At 37.5% G+C, this 19626-nt stretch overlaps 1 protein-coding gene across 1 annotated transcript in view; it reads left to right on the top strand.

The window, feature by feature from the left end:
* Window positions 1-9863, top strand: part of WASL (WASP like actin nucleation promoting factor) — a 66894-nt gene extending 57031 nt beyond the window's left edge. The window contains exons 10-11 of the mRNA XM_028525177.2: window positions 2415-2523; window positions 7263-9863. Of these exons, the coding sequence (XP_028380978.1) occupies window positions 2415-2523; window positions 7263-7324 (171 nt within the window). The 3' untranslated portion in view covers window positions 7325-9863. The remainder of the gene's footprint in view (window positions 1-2414; window positions 2524-7262) is intronic.
* The last annotated feature ends 9763 nt before the right edge of the window (window positions 9864-19626 follow it).

The following is a 19626-nucleotide window of genomic DNA, read 5'->3' as shown; positions in this document are numbered from 1 at the left end:
AACCGTGATTATGAGTGCACTGTGCTCCTGCAGTGCTTTGGCTTTGTATTGTCGGATAGCTCAGAATCAGATCGAAGTGATTCTCTGTGCAGCTGGTACACTTTTAGTGCCTCATACTGTAGTTCAGAGTTCTGAAACTGTTCCTGTTATGTTTTTCATTTGTGGCACTTCTATACCAGTAACAGTTAATATGAAGTCTCTAAAAACCTATGTACTAATGAGTGAGTCTGTATCTTATGAAGAACTAATTGAATATTTTTTGAAGTAAAAGATCTTGAATTCCAAAAACAGTGAGTATTAAGAGTTGTAAAGACTAGCCCTGGCTGGCGTAGCTCAGTGGATTGAGCGTGGGCTGCGCGAACCAAAGTGTCACAGGTTCGATTCCCAGCCAGGGTACATGCCTGGGTTGCAGGCTATAACCCCCAGCAACTGCACATCGATGTTTCTCTCTCTCTCTCTCTCTATCTCCTTCCCTTCCCTCTCTAAAAATAAATAAATAAAATCTTTAAAAAATATTTAAAAAAAAAGAGTTGTAAAGACTAAACTGCAAAGTTTGTCCTGATAAACTAATTTTATTTTATTTTCTTTCTTTTGTCTTTTAAATACTCACCCGAGGGTATGTTTATTGATTTGGGGGAGAGAGAGACATATCAATGTGAGAGAGAAGCATCAGTCTGTTGCCTCCTGTCTGGGCTTCAACGGGGATCAAACACACGACCTTTTCAGTCTACGGGAGTGATGCTACAACCAACTGAGCTACACAGCCATGGCTTTTTATTTTTAAAGAGAGTCTGTGGTGTCAGTTTTTTTTTCTCCCATTGTACTTTGTAGCGGAGAGGTGTTACTTTAGTTTCAGGTAGTTAGTTGCCTTGTGAGATAGGCAGCATTTTGGAAGCTACCCAACTCATCTTGCCGGGGTATCTAACCTTTTGGTATCTCTAGGTCATACTGGAAGAAGAAGAGTTGTCTTCGGCCACATACTAAATTACACAAACACTAATGAAAACTGATACACAAAAACAAGGTTTTAAGTAAATTTACGATTTTGTGCTGGGCTACATTCATAGCCATCCTGGGCTTCATCCCACTGGCAGCAGATTGGATACTCAGAAGTTAATTCTATGAGGAGATTCATTTTAAATTATTAGTAAACTGAGTTTATGTAGGAGGATATAAGTCTCTTCAGTTGCTGTTAGGTATCTTACGTGTGCTTAAGTATTACCTCAGTTTATAAAATGATGCCCCATTTTAGTTTCATCAGCTCTAGCTTTGTGTACTGGAATAAACAAAAGTAACCCAGCTGCAAGGACAGGTGTTTTTCAAGAAAGAGTTTGATTCATACTCTAAATTTGGAAAGATATTGATGTTTATATACAAGGGGAAATCCCCCCAAATGGGATTTTTTTCTGGAGGGTGGGCCCCTTGTAGTACAGGCTTCCTCCGCTAGGTGAGTGTTCTAGGAACCCATCTGTATTAGTGTCACAGCGGGTATTGCTGTGAGAGGCTGTGTTCAGCTACAGTGGAATTTTTTTTGAAGACTCTAAACATGTAATCCTGTCCTGAGCTTACTTGGTATTTTTATTTGTTTTGTGTTTCTTTTTCATGATGGGTGATTTACTAGCTCACCTGCTCACACTGCACTGAGCGTTCAGCAGTTTTTGACCCAAACTGTCATGACCCTAGTGCCCCACCCTCCCTATTCACTTAATCTTACCCTGAGTGATTTTTTTTTGTTTCCCCGGGTTTTAAAAGAAAAAGTCCTCAAAGGGTGACATTTTGCCAGTATGGAAGGGGTGAAACAAAAAAACAGCAGAGACACTAAAAGGCATCAAAATTGATGAGTTCAAAACTTGTTTTGAGCAGTGGGGAAAAGTCTCAATAGTGCATTGCATCAAATGGAGAGTACTTTGAAATGACTGAAGTTTAAACACATAGGTATAAATACACAATTTTCAAAATAAATTTTCATGTTTTAGGATGGTCCCCCCTCACGTTAAGAAGCAGCAGAAATATATCTTGACTAATTATTTTTTTATTTTTTTAAGATTTTTATTTATTTATTTTTAGATAGAGAAGGGAGGGACATAGAGAGAGAGAAACATCAGTGTTTGGTTGCTGGGGGTCATGGCCTGCAACCCAGGCATGTACCCTGACTGGGAATCGAACATGCGACACTTTGGTTCACAGCCTGTGCTCAATCCATTGAACTACGCCAGCCAGGGCTTGACTAATTATTTTAAAGCAGTAGCTTATTTCTTCTTAATTTACTTAATCCTGTCCTGAGCTTACTTGGTATTTTTATTTGTTTTGTGTTTCTTTTAAAATAAGAACTGATTCTAAGAAAGCAAGACTTTCATGAGACATAATTTTTGCCAAGGATTTATTACTGAGTTTTGCTAACTTGCTTTTCCAAGGTATCTGATGGCCAGGAGTCGACACCACCAACACCTGCACCCACTTCAGGAATTGTGGGTGCATTAATGGAAGTGATGCAGAAAAGGAGCAAAGCCATTCATTCTTCAGGTATATTTGCATGTGTGCATGTATATTTAACACATTAGAATGCTTGAATTCTATTTTTCTTTCTGTTTTATGACTCAGCCTTTGCCGGCTTTTCCCTTCTATTGAATAACTTAATTGATATCAATTCCAGAACGTATTTTTAAAAGTTGTCAACCACTGTGACTAGTCTATCTAAAGCTTAATGGATGTCAGGACCCAACAGTCATAACTATATTTGGAAGAACAACTTTGGAAAAATGGCAATTTTGTTTCCTATACGGAGGAATACTGACAGAATGCCAGGCAGACAACCTCTAAAAAGGCTTCAGATTCCTGGATCTCATTCCTATCATTCCTGTGACATAAAAAATTTAGGAGAGTTCCCTGATTTGTGAGAGGTTAGGCTAAGAAATTAGAAAATTTCCCTGGCTGGTGTGGCTCTGTGGATTGAGTGCTGGCCTGTGAAGCAAGGGGTCACTGGTTCAGTTCCCAGTCAGGGCACATGCCTGGGTTGTGCGTCAGGTCCCCGGTGGGGGCGCACAAGAGGCAACCACACATTGATGATTCTCTCCATCTCTTTTTCCCTCCCTTCCCTTCTGAAAATAAATAAATGAAATCTTTTAAAAAAATAAAGTAGCTAATTTACACTGTGTCTGGAGTTTGCTAAAGAGTTTTAGTTTTTTCCCCTCTCTTTTTTAATCATTTCCTAAAAACGTTTATGTGAATTAACTACTACCTATTCTGAGGTTATTATTAAGCATATGCACACCACATGTAAATAAACACTGCTTTTCATAAAGAGCACGGATACCAAAGAGCTTCCCCAGCATGATGTACTAGAATCAGATCTTTGTTCTTACTAAATCTATCATTTTTCTCTCGATGGGCCTCAATTTTCTTTGTTACTTGGAGAGAATTGATAAATTCTATGATTGATGTGAATATTAAATAATATGTCGCTAACACACAGATTGTGTAGCATATAATAGGTGCTCAATAAATGTTATTTTCCTCCTCTTTGTTTCTCTAATTGAGCGACATTTGTTTTTCTTACATTGACATAATTTGTTCCCATCATGTGTTACAAAGATAGGCTAATTCAGTTCACAAATATTTATTGTAGAATGATTATAAAATTTAAAAACAACAAAAATTCCTGTCTTCTTGGGACATGCATTCTAGTGAGAGAAAGACAAACAATGAACCAAATAAATTAGGTAAATATATAGCATGTTAAATGATGGTATATACTAAGGAAAAATGGGGAGTTACAGGCTCTGTAAGGAAGTACGTTTTGAAATAAGTGGTGAGGCCTAGCTGAGGTGACAATTGAGAATATACCAGCAGGAGTTCAGGGAGGAAACCTTGCAGAAAGCTGTCTAAAGTGTGCTCGGGTGTCAAGTGACAATATCAGCCGCTGCAAAGTCCCTGAAGTTGAGAAACAACGGAGAAGTCAGTATGGCTAGAGCAAGGGAGGGGAGGGAAAGAATACTAAGAAATGAAAAACAGGGTACTAAGGCTTTGGAGGCCATGAATGTGATGGGAACCCACTGGAAGGTTCTTAGCAGAGGGATGGCAGTGAGCTAAGGAAGAGGTGATGGAGGTTTGAATCGGGTTGCCAGGACCAGTGAGAAGTGTTTGGTTCCTAGTTATGTTCTGAATGTGGAGATCACTGGGCTTGCTGTTGGGTTGGAAATGAGGTTTGAAAAAAAAACCCTAAGATTTTTGACCTGAGCAGCTGAAAGGCTGAAAATTTCATTAACAGAGTAAGCAACGATTTAGGAGGAACAGAAGGTTTGAGAGAAAAGATTCAAAGTTTGGTTTTATACATAATTTGAGATACACTTTAAAATGCAAATGTAGATAAGAGTAGTCATTTGGTTATGGGTCTGGGATTCAGGGGAGAGAGGTCTGGATTTTTAGTACAAATTTGCATGTCATTAATGTATGCATGGTATTTAAACATGTGGAACTAGATGAGATCTGCATTGTAAATAGAGATGGTCTAATAAGGTCTGGGATTGGGGAATCTGGCATATTAGAAGCCAGATGAAGAAATTTTAAAGCACGATAAGGTGATCATCTAGGTCAAATGTGTCTGATAGGTCAAGAAAATGAGAACAGGAAATGAAGGTTTAGCTTTAGCAGCAGTAGGTCATTGGTGACCTGGAAGGAGTGGGTTCAAGAAGGAATAGGAGGACAGAAACGGAGACTGGGTTTGGGACTGCCTACCCTGCTGCTTTTATGGCTTAGTACAAGGGTGTCAAAGTCCTTTTCAACAGGGGCCACATCGCCTCGCAGTTGCCTTCAAAGGGCCGAATGTAATTTTAGGACTGTATAAATGTAACTGCTCCTTACCAGTTAAGTGAGAGCTCAGGGCTGCTGGCGGGTAGAAACACGGTGCCAGGCGATAAAGCAAGGTAGAGGGCCGGACGCGCCCCATGGGCCTTGTGTGTGCCGCCTGTGGCTTAGTGTCAGTGAGGTTCCTGCCTGTAATTGGAATTGGTAGCTCAGTAGTATGTCGGTTGTATTTTTACCTTTCCTTTAAAAGATTAAAGGGCTTTTGTTTTTCTAAACTTGTTTACTTCTCTGAATGTTTATTTAGAAAACATTGATCTGCTAGATTATATTCTTCTAATCAGCAGATAACCAAATTTTTCTCTGGAAAAACATGACATTCTGACCTGTTTGGTGCTAATAAGTTAGCTGAACTGGTCTTTCAAGATACAGCAATTGATGGTGACATTACTCTAAAAAAGGGTTACTTAATTGATAATTGTTTGTAGAATATTTTCTCACTCTACCTTTGTGACCTGGTTGGGTGTCAGATAATATCCAACAGTAGGTCTGTAGTAGTCTCAGTTTACCCACTTACACATCTCTCTCACACCACTAAGGACACTTACAGGTTCTGTTAAAAATTACCCCTATAGTAAGTTTTTTTTAAAGATATAGATAACCATAGATAATGGCCATGCTGATGTAATGAATATATAACATGGTTTTTTGGTTATTTTTGAACTGTTTTTTAACTATTATTGTTCCTGTGGTGTAGCACCTGATGATAAAATTACTAGCTACTTCCTCCTCACCATAGGTCCTGATAAATGGCCATATTTGTCACTGTGTAGATGCATATATAGTTGGCTGAACTTGATGCCTTCTCCAGGTGAACTCATGTCTAGCGAAACCTTTTGGTAACAAATTGTTTCTTTTATTAATGAAGTATAGAGGTTCAGTAACATGAAGTTGATTTAACTCTTTTCTAAATAAACTAATAATTTAGAGCTGGCCACCAGACTAATCAATTAATAATTATCCATTAATAATTGATAATAATTATTGTTTATTATTATTATTAAAGTGATAACTTAGTTTGGGGCCCATAGAAGACATCTTTGCTCCTGTTTAGCTTCTGTTAATTTCCAAGTTCTAATACTAGACCTCGAATACTTTTAGAAGCCTTCAAATAATTTGTTGTATAGTACCATTGTTCAGCCAGTGTCGCACACTTGGCCTTCGTGGGTTTTATGAGGTATGTGGTTTTTGAAAGGTCATTAATTGTGGAAGTTTGGTATATAACATAGAAGATTGCTTATAGAATTTGATGACATTTATTCATTACTCAGCAAGTATTTATTGAGCAGCTTCTGTGAAGCATTGTTCTGATGCTAAGGATTCGGAGATAAATGAGACAGGCAAGTTCCTACTGTTGTGGAACTTATATTCTGGAGTGTAAAGACAAATCTATAAACAAACCATATGAATTTCAGGTAGTGGTGAATGTTATGAGGAAAATAAAATGGGAGGGTTTTACTTTATTTATGTAGGATGGTCAGGAAAGGCCTCCCTGAGGACGTGGTTTTTGAGCGAATCTATATGATGAGAAGGCTCAGCCAGAGGAACAGCTACTGCAAGAATAAACTTGGCATCTTTAAGGGACAGAAAGAGGGCCATGCATCTAGCAACGGTGAATTGAAGGAGAGGGTATTATAAAAAAAATTTAGGGGGCCAGGGAGATAATAACTGGGCAAATCATGTAGGGTCTTATATAGCAAGGTAACATTATATTCTATTTAAATAATAGTGATCTGCCACTGGAGGACAAAAACATGATATTTTTAAACCTTAGAATGTAAATATCACTCCATTGGCTTTAAGGCAAATGGACTTTAGAGTTGCAATATCCACGAGATATGATGGTGGTGTGGGAGCAGCAGTGGAAGTGGAGGAAAGGAACAGACTTGACAGGTTTGATGGTGGGCGGGGGGGTGGAGGAGGGTGAAAACAGGATCAGTATTAATTTCGAGGCTTTAGGCCTGAACACCTGAGAGAATGGTAACTGTCTGGGGGCAGGCTAGACTGGTAGGAGAGAAGCAAGTTAGAAAAGGAGATAAAACTTCAGGAATCCACGTGAAGAATACAAGAAAGCAGTTGGATTTGCTATACATGAGTCTAAAATTCAGAAAGACCAACCCGAATGTGACTTTGCTTGTAAAGAAACGCACAGGTTGAAATTTGTAACATAAATACTAAGGGACTAGAACCCAAGTTTTCTGACTCCTGTTCTCATCTTTAACTCACCATCAGACTCTTTAGATATGTGTTATTAGATTTATTTAAAACTATCTGAGTAACTAGATTCTTCCAGATATCAAATGCTTTGTATTTCAGAAGCTGAATAATTGGAGAAACCACCCAAGAAATATCTAATATTTGGACATAGGTTTTCATTGTTTGTCTTAATGATTTTCTTCTAGATGAAGATGAGGATGAAGATGATGAAGAAGATTTTGAAGATGACGATGAATGGGAAGATTGATCTATATATTATATATATATTTTTAAGGTGAAATACTAAACACTACTTTCTGTCTATGGATTCTGTAAAATTATCATGTAAATGTTCTACCAATTTGCTGTATATTTTTGTTGCCTTTTTTGCTTTTTTTTATTAATCTGTGCAATACCTCATTTAATCTGTAAAGGTTCGTCATAATCCTCTGCACAGCTACTCCCTGTTGTTGTGTGCAAGTTTACACCAGGATGCTCACTTAATTTGTGAATACTGAATTTTCATTCTATCAACAAGGGAGTTTAAATATTATGTGTGAGACTGACAAAAACCTTAATGTAATTTAGTTATAATGTCAGAAGGAAAACACTATTTTCATACCCTACTTTTTCTGTACCTAAATTTTCTTATTAAAACCTAGTATAGCACTACATCCTTTTTTAAGTGATGCAAACCTTAGTTTATTTTTAGCCCCTTCATTTTGAACACAATGCTACATGAATGTTGAAGCTGACAGATTGCACAGTTCTCTAGACATCACTACACTGATACAGTTTCTCAAATTTTAGCAATATGCTCTACATAAAATCACTACAGAGATGCTAATTGGGGAAATCAGTAACACACCTCTTATAGCAATACTACCTGTTACTGTGTAGCAGTGGCATTTGGAGGCTGGAATCATAAGGAGCCCTTACATACATGTACTTGACTGAAGTTATTTTTATGCTATAGCAAATGTGGCAGGCTCTTTTTAGCAAAAATTTAAAAAAATATTTTTGGTATTATTCTGAAATAAATGTTATTTAAATTATTGGAATTTGGGGGGCCTTGGGGATAATTTTCATATGAACTAAAGGAGACTACATTATAGTTACTTCAGTATTTAGTTAAGTATACTATAAAAGTCAGTCCATTATAAATGATATGAGATTAATAATTTTTTCAGTTTATATGGATTGAGGTATTAAAAAATAACCATAAAATATAATCTGATGTTGAACCTACTATACAATTTTTTTTTAATTTTTATAATTTCTCAAGGTTTTTGTCAAATGTCAGGTGAAGGGTTACGTTTTTTTATTATAAAGTCAGTTATCCCAATGTCAAATTTCTTGGAAAATATAACTCAATGCTAGATTTTTTTTTTTTTAGAAAAATAAATAAAACACTACAACCTGCACATTGTTATGTATACTAAATGATATGTTAAAGTTAGGGTTTCCTTGCCTCTCTACAATACACTAATCTGCCTAAAGGTGGTTTTCATATTTATAATGCTAATTATCATATCTACCTACTTAAAATTTTAGATAGAAAAATTATGTGATTTAAATACAGATTTTTTCTCACATTGAGTCATATGCAGAATGTAGTTCCAAATGTATTTCATTACTGTAGTCACAGTATCCAACTAAAAATTAATTAAGCTCTCTAGAATTATACCAACCAAAATCTAGTATTGGAATGATCTTGACAGGCTGGACCTGCAAGATGTGGCTTGAATGTTAACCAGTCATCACATAGTCTAGTGATCATGCATCTAGTTATCATAAGAAATAATTTAAAAGGTTTTGTTGCTGAAAGCAGTTAAGTGGTGCAGTAAAATAGTTAAGTTATTCAAAGAATGTTACCTGCCTTGCAAGAGTAATTTAAGGCCATGGGAAATACTCTAGGCTTTTGTTCTTACAAAAACCAGTGCCCTCTGCTTCTGGAAACCTTTTTCTGCTTACTCTAATTTTCATTGTGGCTTGAGCTCAGTTGAATCTGGTATAGATGAGGCTTGACAACTACTAACCAGTAAAATTAGGAATTTGTGCAAATGGTAAATAGAACAATGTACTTATTTTAAGTAATATTAAACATTTTCCAATTTTTGCAACACTATGAAAACACTTTAAATATCCTGGACATGTCTTTAAGGTAATGCCAATTTAAGATCTCTCTTAACTTTTGGCCAAGGAGTTCAGGGTTTTCCAGCTTACTTTGGTATGATAACTATCAGAAGCTGCCCTGAGCACAGGCTATCAATTCTTTGAGTTGGGAACATAATTTTAAACATGTAAGATGGGTATAAAATTTGCCAAAGGTATTCAAGTTTATTCTTTCCTCTTAAAGAAAAAAAGTACTTTTTGTTGTTGTTGCACAAAGTCTAAATTACTGGTTGAAACACAAGCAGCTGTGGAGTTCGGTCCAGGCATGAAAACAAAATCTACTTTAGATGTAAAGGTTGCATGTTTCAGTCCTCCGCCACCTTACACTGTGGTCAGCACTATGTCTGTGCATTGTCTGGAAGCCTCCTATATATACTCCAGTTAAATGATTGTCTGACAGCCTTTGCACTTAACAAACTAGCATGAGGCTTTTTATATCTAAATGCTATGTGATAGACAATTTCAGCTAGCCACATATTGTATGTATGAGATTCATAAAGACTTTCAATCATTCATTTCCATTTATCAACTGAAATTTTGTTTAGTATGTGAATTTTTTTCGAAATGTATAGTGAGTAGGATGTTGCACAGGTGGCAATTCATCATGAAGCATAATAAAATTAATTTGACTCAAATATATAAAATAGTGTTTTTATTTGTTTATTGTTAAGAGACTAAGATGGGGGAAATTGTGACTATATAGTATAGAAAGGGGTACACAGCAGTGAATGGTAATGGTAATGGAAGTTTTCAGCAGACTGCATGCCCTGAGAGTGAGTGTGCCATTAAATAAACGTGGAGAGCAAACGAATGCTACCCCGTGTTCCGCTTGGAGACACGCTGGCTGCTCAGCAGCTCTGGGGAAGCCACTGCTGTGTCTCACAGAGTGTTCACATGGCAAGGTCAGGCTGAAAGGAACTTACACAGAGGCAAAAGGCTGAAGTTTCTAAATCATAATGATTCTGGAAGTTACTGGTAGTTTCAGTAAAGCCAAATATAGCAGTTCATGTGGGATTTAGATAGCTCTTAATAAATGGTGTTGAAGATGGTTCTCACTTGAAACAGGAAGCTCAGTTTTCAATACATAAGAGTTTTTTGTTCTACTGACCCAGGCACAAATGGGTATCTGAAGATTAAGTTATGGAATCCAGTGTGTAGGATGCTACAAAATTCCTTCGAAGAGCTTTAGCCAAATTTAACAAACATTTCAAGAATAATATGTTCTATTAAAAAGTTGTTGGTGTCATACAAAGGTTAACAGTTAATGTATTAACCAAACTTTACCAAAAAGTCTTAAAGAGAAAAGTGCCTCAGAATTGCTCTTGCCACATTATATTTATCTAACCAACAGAGAAATTCCTGAAATAACTTACTTTTTTTTTTTAGGAATAGGGTTCTGAAAAGACAACTATAGAGATAAGGCCTATTTATAGTACAATAGAAATACTTATGAAAAAGTCAAGAAATCGTACTTTGCACACTTACACTGACACCGCTTCCAAAGCATGACATTCTCTTATATTTAATATCTGCGTCTTTTATTCATGGATTTTTTAAAAACTTTGCTTTTCATGAAGCCACTGGGAAAAGGTATAATAAATTGGCTGTTATGAATACAATGGGAAACATGCTTTGTAGCTAAAGGTAAGACCTGTTATTTCTGTTTATGATATATGGTATCTGCCATTGCCATGAGAGAACCCACTGAAAATTTTGGCTTAATAACAAAACATGTCTAGATAAATCAGCCATAATTTTTTGTTCTTTAAATACACATTAGTGGTCATACTAACTATTGATACAGTATTTAATTTTACACTAGTCCACTGTAAATCTAAAATGATCATGTGCACAACCATTAAGACTGACAAATCAAGATATGAATAGCACACAATTTTTAGTAAAATACAACAGATAGCTTATAGGTGGGTTTTAGTTTAGTCAGATATTTTTGTATTGGTGAATTTCTAGTAAGTTTGAAATGGCCTCTTAAGTTTTAAATAATGAAAATTTCTTATACTTGGTAAGGATTTTTTTACAACTTTTAAGAGTGAGTCCAGTTTGGTTTTTGTTTTTTTTTAAAGATTTTGTTTATTTTTAGAGAGAGGGGAATGGAAGGAGAAACAGGGAGAGAAACATTATGTGAAAGAAACGTCAGTGTGTGAGAAAAACATCGGTTGGTTGCCTCTCACACATGCCCCAGCTGGGGGACTGGGCCACAACCCGGGCATGCGTCCTGACGGCGTTGAAGCATCACCTTGCACTTTGTGGGACACCATTCAACCAGCTGAGCCACACTGGTCAGGGCAGTAAATCCAGTATCAAATTGCATTATGGAACTTAACATTGACATTATTTTCTTGAATTGTCTTGAATTGATGTATCTTGACCCAACTTCAGTTTTATCTTAGTTATTGATCAGTGTGTGAAGATTTTTATCAAGACTTAAGTATATAGCAAAGCTTTCATTTAGAATGGAAGGGCAGATAAAGTGCTTCTCAGATAAGGTCAAGTTAAAGGAGTTCATCATCACCAAACCCTTATTATATGAAATGTTAAAGGGATTCATCTAAGAAAAAAAAAAGATAAAAAATATGAACAGTAAACTGACAACAAATTCACAGTTATTAACAACCACACCTAAAAAACTAAGCAAACAACTAGAACAGAAACAACCACAGAAATGGAGATCACATGGAGAGTTATCAGGGGAGTGAGAGGAGGAGAGGGGGGGAAAGGTACAGAGAATAAGTAGCATAAATGGTAGGTAGGAAATAGACAGGGGAAGGTTAAGAATAGTATGGGAAATGTGGAAGCCAAAGAGCATATGACCCATGGACATGAACTAAAGTGGGGGTGGGAGGGGCTGTGCAGGGCAGAAGGGAATAAAGGGGGTAAATGGGACAACTATAATAGCATAATCAATAAAATATATCATTAAAAATCTTTTGGAAAAAAAATTTCTTAAGCAGTATCACCATATTTAAACAACTGTTTATTAAGACTATATATGTGATAGGTATTAAAATATAAAGTAGAGTAAGATAGGTCCCCTCCCATCTTAAGTCTAAAAATACTATTTCACAACTGAAAGAGGCCATTGAGTTATATCAAGCCTACTTTCATTTCACACGTTCAGGGTGGTTGAGGGACTTGCCTAGGGAAAGAAGGAGCTAATGTTAGAAGCCAGATCTGACTACCAATTTATTTGCTCTTTATTAGTTACCATAATACTGTTTTATCCTTTTTTTTCTCTACTTTTTGAATTGTGGATAAGTTGCAGATATACTCTGTTTCTGAAAAGCTTATGGCTACAAATTTCACCCTCTCACGTGTCATCTGGGTGTTGATAGCAACCACCAGCATCCTGTCCTGGTGTGTGCCTGGGAAGCCTGGCTCACTTTGAGGAGCCAGTCTCTGAATCTAAAGCACGTGTTCATATTTTGGCTCAGTGATGGAGGTCTCCCCACATTGTCCAAGCATTTGGTTATCACCAGACACTCCTGTCCTTTAGTACTGGGTTGAACTGATAATGAACTTTATATCCTACATCCAAATTACTTTTGTTAGTTTCTTATAAATGTAAACGGGCATTATGTTTATTTAAGCATAAGTATTTTTGTAAACTCTTACAATAAATTTGCCTGACAACAGCTGCACTGTCAATTTAATGACTTGGAGTTATTCCAAGGAGCACAAGGAGAAACAACACTGTAAACCCAGCTTCCTGGTGTTCTTAGTAGCAAGAGAAGAGATTCTAACTTGGTTGCACAGACTTATTTACCCTTGCTGGGAAACAGGCAGGGAAATGAAACGCTTCTGCTGTTTGTGGTGGTGAAAGAAACACGTGAAATGAAAGGTGTTATATCCAATTATAGAGAAACTATCATAATCTCTTAATTCTGTGGTTGTCTATTAACCCCTTACATCAACTTCTGAATCTAAAAGAAATAGCCTTTTAAAAATATTAATTAATGATTTATTTATTTAGCAAGGATGGGGTCTAATACAGAGAACAGAAAGGACAAGAATTTGTGTTTGCAAGTAGAGTTTTAAGATTGACGACCAGGAGAACACTGCAAGTAAATATTAAGAGGTATACTAGAGTCTAAATTTTAAAGGATGGAAACTACTTAGGAAATCCATGAAATAGCATATTTAGTATTTTTGGTTTATTGAGTAAAGATATAAATATAAAAGGACTGACTTTTTCTTAGTTGGTATACTCAGCTAAAGTTCAATCTATACCAGTTTATGCAAATGGAAGACTCAGTGTTTTTTTCCTTTTTTAAAAAAATTTTTTCTAAATTTTATTATGGATATTTGCCAAAGGTTGTGTATTTAACATTAGTATTAAGTAATTACAAGCAAGTCTAATTTACTAGGATAGTCCTAAAATTGGAACCACTTTCTTTTCAAGCACATCCTATGATTCTATTTAAGTGACCTTTGTCCACGGTGGAAGACCTGGATGCTATAAAACATGCTTTTAAGGACCTACTGCCTAAAGATGTTTAGAAAGTTCTAAGTAGATGCTGAGCCAGATGATTGCTTTAAATCTGCACCAGTGCCCAAAAGTGTTAGAGCCAGCATGCCTGGGCCAGCCTGACATGATTCAGACCAGTTACACTACGCAAAAAGGAATTTTAGGTAGCACCTGCGCCCAGCCAGCATCTTACTCTCCACTTCGCTTTGTTTTCCAGAACCCAAACAGAACAACTGGTTTGATGGGAGTCACTATAGTTTACATTTCTTCATTTCCCAAATATCTAAATGTCAGACATTCCACTGGCTATTCTAATACCCTACTTAGGAGTAGAGAGAAACAAATACATTGTGAGTTTGAATTCAATGTTGGTTTTGTAAAGCTTTCTTCTGGAATCATGTTCAGTTGAACAAGTGAGACTTGGTGGTTTGCTGGAAAAGAAGACATCTTGTAGGAAAGAAATGTTGTATTCCTTCCACTGCATGGCTGGTTAACACTTCAGTATAGCATTAACCTCACCTCTTGGTCTTGCTTTGTGCTATATGAGGTAAGATTTGCAGTGATGACACAAACTGCTTGACATTATTAATTAAAAAATGGAGTATTGCTGTGTCTTCTTGTTGATAAGCTTTTCCATAGGGATGAGTCTTGTAAAAGGTGTAAAGGAATATTTGTTGAGAGTTTTGCCCAAGAAGCATTCAAATACACAAGTTTCTTAAGTATTAGTTGGAACTGGAGAATGAAAAGAGAAGGAACAGGAATATAAGCAAATATTCTATATCATGTTCCAAGTCTTCAGAAATTCCCAGACATCTTTTCAAAGCTACTAGGTGAGAATGCACTTGACCGCAAGTGCTATACTAATGTCTGAGATTACTGTTACTGTAAATTAAAGTGGGCCTTAGACTAAAACAAATATCCCTCACTCCCACTACCAATGTATTTCTAAAGTTAGGGTAATAGAGAAAATTCATGTGACCACATAATGCTAGGAGCTACTGAGAAATCAGGCTTTTTCTTCCTCTCTGCCAGCTCCCTAGCAGATTTTTGTAGTTTATTAAAAATTACCTTCACACAGGCTGGGACAAAACGTGCGCCCCAGACTGGCTGTGAAAGAATGTCAGAAAAGTGTGCATTGGTGACAATAGAAAGGAGGGCTAGAGAAAACTCAGTACTAAATGCTGAAGACACACTGTGTGGGTACTGTTGGCCAAGGCCATGTAAGCATCTTCCACACCTGTCTGAAAACTCGAGGTCACTAGAGAGGCCAGCTTTGGAGCCACTTACTGTAATTTAAGTTACCTTTGTGTTAGTGGGCGTGGCCAGGAATATTTATATATAGGGTGGGGCAAAAGGAGTTTATAGTTGTGAATATTCGAAAGGGAGTTTATTCTTGTATTATTATTTACTAGTTATTGTATTTTCCCAATGAACAACTGTGAACCTACTTCTGCCCCACACTGTATATTGATGGATTTATGGAACCACCCTGACCTATGAAATCTAAAAACAACTTGCCCCGGTACAAGGAGGAAGAATTAATGCACAGCTTCTTCCCTGACTCCATTTAGATGGAGAAATACAATAGCATTTGGCCATAGGTCATGATTCTTAGGAAGTTTACATGACTGCACCTAGCAGCTAATGAAAAAAAGGAGTGCGGGGGAGGGAACAGAAAACGATAAGGAAAAGATTTCTGTTTGTAATTATTACCTATGAGACTGACACAGGATTCAGTGGTGAAAACTTGGCCTACTTTGAAGATTTGGTGACTATAGGCTATTTTATGCAGGACTGTTAACATCAAGTTGCTATATAATTTATCTCTAAATATGGCAAGAGTTTAAACTACTGATGTCCATAGGAAGTATGTACACCCGTTAAGAGTTCTGTCAGTGTTAACCAGCATTTCTCCATGGCTTTTGTTCTCATAACTGAAGGAAAGGACCAACCATTAGGCATGGAATCTTGGACATGCACTAATCTCAATATCCAACACACTATGCAGCGAAATGTAGGTGCTGGGGGCACTTAGATGTCATCTATTTTTTCTCAAATAACTGGCCTGAATAAATGTGCACCTTGACAATGGTATACATTGACTCACCAGAGCTGCTATTGCAAGTCTTCTGGAGTAGCAAACATGATGCTGTGTAAAATACAAAATAAAGGAAACTTTTTCCCAAGTTGTTTGGTTCCCAGACCTGAATTCCCAGCAGCACTTTCCTCATAGCACCTCCCCAGAAGGTAGAGACTGCTGCACAGTGTTGAACAGGAAACCAGAAGAAAAACAGATTTCAGAGAATTGCGAGGCCTACTTTTCAGTATTCAGTTACTGCTTCTCTTGAAAGCACTGTCCCCTCAAAACTCTCTCCAGCTTGACTCTCTCCAAATGTAGCAATTACCTCCATGCTGCTTATCCCTTCAAGAAATTGTCCAGTACAGTTTTTTGTTGTATGGTTCTTGCCATCTCCTACTTCCCTCCCCATCCCTGAAATTAACAGTAATTGTCAGGTAATTGAGAGGGCTAGGAATATATAATACACAGAATGAAATGCTTGTTTCTGTTCTCGAAGATTGCGAGTTGATATGGGGTATGGGGAGCACAGAGACAATTCCATGGATTTCTTGTAAACTGGAGCAAGAACATCTTCCAGTGTCAGTCCTGATTTGTGGTGGCCATGCAGTTAGCAGTCCCTCCACGTGTTTTTCTAGTAAACACTCTCCCCAAATGGCACAGTCAACATCTGCTCCCTCAGTTTGCAATTCCTGGTGCAGACTGCTCTGACTTCCTCAGAGGGCAACCCCTGGCCCTGTTTCCTTTCTGCAGAGGGTGATGTAGCCACCCACCCAGTTTCAGACCACACTGCTTTTTGATGACAGTGATGAAACCATTTAAGGGGCTTTTGCAAGTTCCACAGCCACGGCTACTCCACTCCCAGACCTTTTGTCACTGAGATGGTTTTCCTTTGAGAAAAATCACATTCAAATGGATCCATCATAACTAAGCAGCATTTATTGGAGCACTGCCTGAAATGTTTTACATGAGACAGGTATAATCCCAACTTTTCAGTCAAGATAAATGAAACTTAGGTTAAATAATTTTCACAAAGGTAAATAGTAAGTGGCCAAACTGAGCCTCAGACTTAGGTCTGTCTTAATACAAAGGATGGACACTTAACCACTGCAGTGCTCTGCCTCCCAGGTCTGTTAACACGCCAGGGATGGTCTTGGTGAAAAAATAAAAAATAAAAAATATTACTCCAATGTCTTTTCTTCAAATGTGGAAGGCTTGGGATTTTTCTGCTTATGTATGCACATGTAAAGACCCAAAAGGAAATACTGTTATTCTGTTTCAAAATGTAAAAAAGTGCAACGTAAAGGAAAATATGTTGTAATAGTGCAGCTTAACCAGCAGTCACTTTAGTGACTGCTCAAATTTTGTAAGTCAAATTTTGAGATTAATACAACCCCTGATTTTTGGAGGATTCAGTGAATAGAATGGGATTTGCTTATCTCCAATTCTCATTTCCCCTTCCATTGTTATTAAAATATTTTTTTCTATTTAAAGATTAGGCAACTGACATGTTTGAGTAATCCCAAATGCTTAATAAATGATTGCACAAGAATTTATTTAGAATTACCTCAGAACTCTCTCTCTGAACTTCAAGTAATCTCTGCCAGTCTGTCTTCTTTCCTTAAGCATATTCCATTTATTTCATGTCTTTATCACACCAGTGGTGACTTTTATTTATAAATATGGGGAAGTTGGTTTGTTTTACCTTTTGTTTACATTAGAAGTTATTTGCATTTCTTTAAAAATAACTTTTAGCTCTGGTCGGGGTGGCTTGATGGATTGAGCACTGGCCTGCAAACCAAAGGGTTGCTGGTTCCATTCCCAGTCAGGGCACATGCCTGGGTTGTGGGCCAGGTCCCCAGTAGGGGGCACACAAGAAGCAACCACACATTGATGTTTCTCTTCCTCTCTTTCTTCCTCCCTTCCTCTCTCTAAAAATAAATAAATAAAATCTTTTAAAAAATAACTTTTATTAATGACAACTTCTTTTATTCATAGTTACATCTCAACAAGTTCTGACAGATCAGGTTTCCTGTTAAACTTCCTGCGAGTGTCTCTGAAAAGAGTCACCAAAAACTCTTGGCAGCATTTAGAGAAAAATCAATGAGTGTTAGTAAGTATTACCTTGCTCCTCCTGATGTGATGTTCTCAGCTTTCTGCTGGTCTCCTGCATAGTCTCACAACTGCTGATCTGTGACATGTTGATAAAGCAAGAGCTACAAAGATTAAAATATATATTCTAGAAAAACATTCACAAATACATGTAATAACTATTTCCCTTCTGCATTTTTTAAATGTCAAAAATGCTTAATTTTCACAATTTTGCTTCAATGTAAAGAGTTCCTCTGAGCTGCGAGTCTTGGGTCGTTTGTTCACACGAACGTGTGGGGTGCCAGTGTGGGTGCTGCTGCCACACGGCCCCAGCCTGAAGGGGAGTCAGTGTGTGAAAAACTCGGAGAGGGTAATCTGCAAATTCGAGACTGACTTTAGATCATTGGTTTATGGAATGGGGGTTACTCAGATGGAATCATCTGAGTGTGGAATTGGTGTTTATGGAACAGGGATTACTCAGATGGATCATCTGAGAGTTCACTCAGGAAGAGAGAGAATTTAGCAGTTTATGCTAGTGACAACAGTATTTTGATCCAGGAGGTCAGTATACTTTTCTGTTACATGCCTAATTTTTAAAAATATGTAACTTTGCAAAAGTTGTCTAAGAAACTGTATAAGTTGTAATAAAGACTATATGGCTAATTATACAATGTTTAAATCTGGAATAAGTGATTATTTGAAAATTAGTGCAGAATAACCAATGTACAAACAGAATACGCATACATATCTAAGTAAAAACCTCTGCTTTAGAGTGAAAATTTGTCTACTGAACTCAAGAGTTAGGGTTTTAAAGATTATACTAATTTTAACTCAGAATGATTTCTTTAGAGAACAGGACTTCCATTTTCCAGTTGTCAGTGCCTGGGTGCCCGAACATTCTCCTGACTCGGTGTCCTTCCTACTGGATCCTGTACTACCGCTCATGACCACAGCTCGACCCCTGCCCCAGATCACACAAGGGAAAGGGGTGGAGTCTCCAGGGGAGGAGGGCCAGGGAGAGTGGATATGGCTATTCTTAGAACTCTGACCCTACAATGTGCACAATGCCTGCCACTGGCTGTTCCTTTGTAATACACCCCTACCCTTTCATAGACCCTGGGACCCATGTTGCCTCCAGAATGCCCTTTCTTAACTACAACCCGTTTTGACCCCACATCGCTGTTGCCCACCCTGGGAGGAATGATGAGAAGATACTGTCATGGTGTCTCTTCATTGTCGTTGATAGCTGATTACATCCAGCTAGTCAGATGTACATATGGAGTGCTGGCTGTTTATTGGACACAAAGATAAGATGCAGTTTCTGATCTCCAAGATATATGATCCAGTAGATAATTGAAAGACCAAGACATGTTCACAAATAGTATAGAATGTAAGGAAACTGTATTATGAGACCGGAATACAGAATCTAACAGGAGCAGGTGTGGGAGGAGAGAGACGAGCTCAGTTATAAACACACTGTGTCTGCGGGGTCTGTCCACCCGAATGTGTGGCTTCAGAATCAGGGGGTGGTACTTGTGCTGGAAGAAGCCACAAACATGGGGGTCATGGGTACATGTGCTATTTTAAAGGTAAGAGTTTGGATGAGGTCACCCAGGAAGAGTATGCAGGAGAGCAGAGGCCTTTTTTGAAGGACACCCTTTCCCCCATGTCTTTGGGGCAATAAGCAACTCACCTTTCAAGGCTTCCTTTGAAGGACAAGTAGGCACTAACCAGATATAAT

Source organism: Phyllostomus discolor, chromosome 10 (genome assembly GCF_004126475.2).
Source record: "Phyllostomus discolor isolate MPI-MPIP mPhyDis1 chromosome 10, mPhyDis1.pri.v3, whole genome shotgun sequence".
Classification (NCBI taxonomy): domain Eukaryota; kingdom Metazoa; phylum Chordata; class Mammalia; order Chiroptera; family Phyllostomidae; genus Phyllostomus; species Phyllostomus discolor.
The sequence above is the reverse complement of the archived record's forward strand: the minus strand, read 5'-3'. Positions and strand labels throughout refer to the sequence as shown.